The 6,451-nt window shown below is 40.5% G+C and overlaps 1 protein-coding gene across 3 annotated transcripts in view; it reads left to right on the top strand.

Moving 5' to 3' along the window:
• Positions 1–101: 101 nt before the first annotated feature.
• dnah6 (dynein, axonemal, heavy chain 6) overlaps positions 102–6,451 on the top strand; it is a 65,877-nt gene continuing 59,527 nt past the window's right edge. For all 3 annotated transcript variants that reach the window (XR_009788063.1, XM_061769932.1, XM_061769933.1), the window contains exons 1-8: positions 102–652; positions 2,087–2,151; positions 2,318–2,497; positions 2,807–3,163; positions 3,581–3,715; positions 4,546–4,624; positions 4,710–4,782; positions 4,872–5,058. Coding sequence is in view for 2 of the 3 variants with exons in the window: in XM_061769932.1 (XP_061625916.1) it covers positions 643–652; positions 2,087–2,151; positions 2,318–2,497; positions 2,807–3,163; positions 3,581–3,715; positions 4,546–4,624; positions 4,710–4,782; positions 4,872–5,058 (1,086 nt within the window). In the remaining variant the exon portion in view is untranslated. The remainder of the gene's footprint in view (positions 653–2,086; positions 2,152–2,317; positions 2,498–2,806; positions 3,164–3,580; positions 3,716–4,545; positions 4,625–4,709; positions 4,783–4,871; positions 5,059–6,451) is intronic.

The raw sequence follows: 6,451 nt of genomic DNA, 5'->3' as shown, positions 1-6,451 counted from the left end.
GGTGTGGAAAGTAGAAATACTTTTTCTGTACTGGCTTGACAGACATCTCCAAGCAGCAAATTAATGACGCGTCGTTTACTAGTAGCACCACTTTGCCACATCCAATATGGTGGCGATGTTGAAACGACAGAGTTCATGGTTGTCTTTATATATGCTTATGGCATTAACTATTATATTACAACAAATTTGGAGTAACACCGTATTTCCCCACCATGGCCTTATAAGAGATTTTTGTTGTTGACAGCCTTAAGAATGATTTGAGGCGACTGTGTAGTCTTGTCATCCTAAAAGCACCCTTTCTTTGATTAGCATCATCTACTATTTTTTATTTTTTTATAGCTTTTACTGAAGTTGAATCAGAACTTATCTGACCAAATTGTTTTTTTTTTTTTTACACAAGTACTGTACCTCTACTTAAGTACCGAGAGTGATTACTTTTGCCACCTGCAGTTGCCCCTATCTTTTTAAAGATGTGACAAGCGGCTGAAGATTGGAAAGGGGCTCCTACTATTACTGTGACCTGTTAAGGCTGTTTGTCGGCAATGCATGTCGGGAAAACCTAAAGTTGCTAGGAGACCGGAAGTATGAGCTACTGACGCAACCCTGACGTGATACGCGTTTAATACACGTATTCTGGAACGTATGTTTAAAGGTAGGCGTAATTGTCTCAATGCTCTGGTTAAATAATTATGCTTATGCCCCGATAAAGCAGTGTTCACAATAATATTGTAAATGTTCTTCCCCAGCTTGATATTGGGATTACTAAATCGATGTTAAACAGTTAAGAAAAACCTGACATTACTTGTCAATAGCATTACCTCATTAGCCTTTTTAACCCCAGCAAAAAATATTTGTATTTTTCAGTTGGACGATGGACATTTTGTTGTGCAGAAGCGTATCATTTGCCAAGGCAAAACTCATGTTGCCATGACAACAAATCGTACTATAGGAAGTGCTGTAACTGTCCAATTGTCTGCCGTAGCAACACCTTCCTGATCATTTTCAATCCACATTTTCGTAAAGGTTTCAGCTTTATACATTGACCGAATAATTTAAATATGGCTTTCGTAGCCAATAACCAATAAAAGCAAACTATTGACTACGTGTATAAATACACACCCAAGGTTTATCGGTATTCACTGATACACTCTGGATTCAGCTAATTGTTCTGCCGAAATGATTTTGGGGGGAATATTGCAAATTCCACCCAGTCGCGCATTTGCCTTACACAGTGAAATCTAAATTTAGCAACACACGTCAGCGGCATTCACCCACCAGCGTCCGCGTAACTTTCTTTATTTAGTTTATTGGCGCGTTATCTGCGCGTGTAACATCCCATGATGTCAGTGATCATTGCATCTCTGACGTATGCACAATCACACACCAGTGTCCATAATGTCCGTTTTCGGTCATGTTTAGTAATTTGCGATGGGATGGAATAACTATGAGTTGAAAACAAAGCAATCCAGCCCACGTTGTGTAAGGACTTTTCATTTTATTATTATTATTTTTTTAACCTACGATGGCATCGACATCATGTTCCTCGTCTGGACATAGTGGGGAGGATGATTGCATGGGTAAAAACTGACAACATACACTAACAAAATCCTTTAGGTGCATGCAAATGTGCATTTACCGTATAATGAGACCCAATTTTGTTTACTACAATTGTGCTTTTACAAATATATTCAGTTACACTTACATAGACTCAATGTAAGTGTGAGCTTCAATTTGGACAATATGGTTATTATTGGGGTTAAGTTTGGCATACATCCTATATGTACTCTCCACAATAATCATAAACATTGCTTAAGGAATGCAACACTAACATAACTGATCGTAACATCTAATCATTATAGAACTGTCTACAGTACTCTAATTGCATGTAATGTACTGTGTCTGTATGTGTACTTAATGAAGTGGCCAGTGGTTTGTTACTGTACTTTGAGAGTCATGTTGCTTATATTCCAGCTGACATGGTAAAGTCTTGATTGTAAAGCAGCAGTATGACCCACAAGGAGGATTTCATTATTTTCTGATTCTGACACTATACATCAATATATCCCATGTCCACATTTTATTTCAGAGCTAGGTCTCCCACAGCAGCAAAGCCCCACCATGTTACCTCCACTCCATGATAAAGGCACACAGGTATGAACAAACACAGATTCTGAGTTTATTGAAACAAGATTTTAAAAAAAATCCAGTATATATCTATTTAATAGTTTTTAATGGTTGTAATTGTAATGTTGCAACTGTCTCATTCTTAGCGTTGTTATACACGTTAATGTTTACTGATGTCTTCCGCATAATATAGGCCCTGTTGAAGAAGCGCATTAAACGGAAATTGCCAAGTGAAGAGCACTTTAAATCCCAGGAAAAGAGATATTTCCCAGGCTGGCATTCTCAGGCACCTTTATCCAGTGTAAAAGAGCCACCACAGAGGCGTAGCTTGCCATCACCTGTAAAACTGCCGCCGTTGCAATCTAGCACGAAGGTCAGTGACACTCATGTTTAGAGGTAGAAGATGATAAAGAATTAAGTGAGTGCAAAACGGGGACACTGTAGAGGTCCATTTAGTAAATCATAAGTACAAACAAAAAAAATAACATGTAATTCTAATAAAAGTTTTTTTACAGCTCCATCCATGATCCGGATTGAAATAAGTTTCTTCACTGATTACTTTTCAATGAGTCAACCAAATAACTGATGTGACATACCTTCTAATATTTTTTTCATCCTTAATAAAGACCATGCTCCCTGGAAGGTTTTTATTTTTGCTTTTGTATTCTCTTACTTTTATCAGGATCAACCCTCCCTAAATGAAGCATCAACCTCTTGTCCAGCAAAAAGACCTTTTTCCCTTAAGAAAGACGCAAACCTGGAAACCCCCTCTGAAGTTCGAATTTTTGAACACAGCAAGGATGACTACACGATGGTTAGCAAAGACGGCGTATTGTCGACGTGTCGGGAAAACTTTGATTTTGTAAGCCTTGAACGGTTTGAGGAGGAATATCAACTCCACCGAAAGCTGGTTCTCATCCCCTTCTTTGCTCGCTTCAAATTATTCAAACCTTTCTATATCTGGCATAAAAAAGTCTGTGCCAAGAAGATGCACATGGCTCAAGAGGCTCTCAAAGAGAACTTGTTCATGATCAATCCGGTAAGTAGAGTAACTAGTCTGTCTAGTTGTCTGTAAAAATACAGTGGCAAGAAAATGTATGTGATCCTTTTGGAATGTCATCGTTTTCTCAATAAATTTATCATAAATTGTGATCCTGATCAAAGTCAAGGCTATTGACACATATGTCTAAATTAATAACAACATTTTTTGATCACCCATGTCTTAATTGAGAACAACCCCACCCCCACCCCCCGCCCCTCAAAAATGTTCTTATTACTTGTTTGAGGTTACTGCTACCAAGACGGGTCAACCAGTCATCAATTCTAAGGGTTCACATAATTTTTCCACAAGCACTTTTTCTTGCCACTGTATGTCGAGATGTGTAAAAATGTGCCCTGAAGTGGTCACGTCACACACATATATAATGTAATTCAACTTTGTCCTGTGGCCCCACAGGATCTAAGTCCAGCACTGTCAGATGTCAGGAAAATGTGTTACCAAATCAGAACAACAAACTTGTGTCATATTGAGAAGAAGTACACGTATACTCTCCAGAATTTTCACGAAGCTCAGTTCACACAAGTGAAAGAGGTACAATTGTTTATTTCTGAAAACACTAGTGTGGAATGTTTATAGTATGAAACTTTTGGCACCTTCATAAGCTCAAATTCTGTATTCCAACAAAAGAACAGAGCCGCCACTTCAACATGACATAGGCTATGCATGTTATGCCCCTTATATGTAATTCTACAACATTTTTATTATGTTTTGAAGGAAATGCTTCATTTCCGTGGCGTCATTTGCCGTGCGCCACTAACCGGGCCAGTGTGGGAAATGAATAGGGCATTCACTAAATAAGATACTGATAAATACAGCAAGATGTTAGAGGAGCTGAATGACTTAATCAGCTTTGTGTCATCTCCTCTAGGAGTGACTGGGGTGAAAATGCCTTTTTTAAAAAATGAAAATAAAAGAAGTTGTGGATTATAGCTTTAAGTGACTACTAGTATTTTTGTTGGTTTTCACATAATTTTCTGCTTCATCCAATCATCCATTTCCTTTACCGCTTATCCTCACTAGGGTCGCGGGCTGCTGGAGCCTATCCCAGCTATCTTCGGGCGGGAGGCGGGGTACACCCTGAATCGGTCGCCAGCCAATCGCAGGGCACATAGAAACAAACAACCATTTGCACTCACATTCACACCTACGGGTAATTCAGAGTCTTCAATCAACCTACCACGCATGTTTTTGGGATGTGGGAGGAAACCGGAGTACCCGCAGAAAACCCACCCAGGCACGGGGAGAACATGCAAATTCCACACAGGCGGGGCTGGGATTTGAACCCCGGTCCCCAGAACTGTGAGGCAGCTGTGCTAACCAGTCGTTGCCGGCTAATTTTCTGCTTTGTTTGCTTTAATTAGGCACTGAGTGACTTGCAGAAATTCCAAGACCTGGTGAAGGAAGTGACACTGTATTCCTGTAGCAGCTTCCTGTCAGATCGTGTGTGCATTTTTATAGTCTTGAGGTATTTGTACATAAATGTATCAGGCTTTTTTTTATATAGGTTTTTATTTGTCTGTTACAGATAGCGACAAACTAAGTGAAATCCAAGTTCTGTTGGGGATTAACAAAGGCTTCTTCTGTCACCGCCTCAACTGGTATGTTTTCATGTGTAGTTTTCATTTGTGTTTCCAATAAATGTTTCACATTAACTCAGTTGATCCCCCTGCATTTCACACCCACACAGCTTCATCCGACTTGTTGACTATTTGGTGGTCAACACCTTGCACACGCTGTTTGTGAGTGCAGTGGACAAGCTGCTGGCTGCGTTCAAAGAGCAGCTTAGTCAAACCCCCAGCCATGATATCATTCAAACCTGGGGCCAGCAGCTGGAGACTGATGCGAACCCTACTGAGGAAAAGGTGGATCGAAAGGTAGGGCATTACTCCTGTACCACTGACTCCACTTTAAAAAAAAAAAAATATATATATATATATATACACACACACACACACACACAGTGGGTACGGAAAGTATTCAGACCCTCTTAAATTTTTCACTCTTTGTTATATTGCAGCCATTTGCTAAAATCAATTAAGATAATTTTTTTTTCCGCATTAATGTACACACAGCACCCCATATTGACAGAAGAAAACGGAATTGTTGAAATTTTTGCAGATTTATTAAAAAAGAAAAACTGAAATATCACGCAGCCATAAGTATTCAGACCCTTTTCTCAGTATTTATGCAGCCCTATGGGGGGCACAAGCCAGTCCAAACTGTAGGCCGGTACCAAGCCCTGATAAATGCTGAGGCTTGCGTCAGGAAGGGCATCCGGCTTAAAATTTTGCCAAACAAATATGAGCGTTCATCTAAACAATTCCATACCGGATCGGTCGTGCCCCGGGTTACCAACGTCCGACCCCGGCACAGTTAACCTGCACGGCGCCGGTGGAAATTCAGCTACTGTGGGTCGAAGACGAAGGAGTGGTGGAAAGCGGGTTCTTTGGCAGAAAGAGAAGAGGAAAGCACAGAGCCTAGAATTGAATGTGGGGACTTCGAATGTTGGGACTATGACAGGAAAATCTGGGGAATTGGTTGACATGATGATGAGGAGAAAGGTTGATATATTGTGTGTCCAGGAGACCAGGTGGAAAGGCAGTAATGATAGAAGTTTAGGGGCAGGGTTTAAATTATTTTACCATGGTGTAGATGGAAAGATAAATTGAGTTGGGGTTATTTTAAAGGAAGAGTTGGCTAAGAATGTCTTGGAGGTGAAAAGAGTATCAGATTGAGTGATGAGGCAGAAATTTGAAATTGAGGATGTTGTGTATAATGTGATTAGCGGCTATGCTCCACAGGTAGGATGTGACCTAGAGGTGAAAGAGAGATTCTGGAAGGAGCTAGACGAGCATCCCAGACAGAGAGAGAGTCGTGATTGGTGCAGATTGCAATGGACATGTTGGTGAAGGAAATGGGGGTGATGAAGAAGTGATGGGTAGATAAAGCATCCAGGAAAGGAAATTGGAGGGACATAGTGTGGTAGACTTTGCAAAAAGGATGGAAATGGCTGGAGTGAACACTTTTTTCCAGAAGAGGCTGGAACATAGGGTAACCTACAAGAGCGGAGGTAGAAGCACGTGGATTAAATCTTGTGCAGACGATGTAATCTGAAGGAGTTTACCGACTGTAAGGTAGTGGTAGGGGAGAGTGTGGCTAGCCAGCATAGGATGGTGGTGTATAAAATGAATCAGAAAGTGATCAGAAAGTGATCAGAAAAACAGGCAGGAGAGTACTTGGTGTATCATCTGGGAGGAAAGGAGAGAA

Source organism: Phyllopteryx taeniolatus, chromosome 4 (assembly GCF_024500385.1).
Source record: "Phyllopteryx taeniolatus isolate TA_2022b chromosome 4, UOR_Ptae_1.2, whole genome shotgun sequence".
Classification (NCBI taxonomy): Eukaryota; Metazoa; Chordata; class Actinopteri; order Syngnathiformes; family Syngnathidae; genus Phyllopteryx; species Phyllopteryx taeniolatus.
Note: the sequence above shows the minus strand (reverse complement) of the source record. Positions and strands in the feature narration are given on the sequence as shown.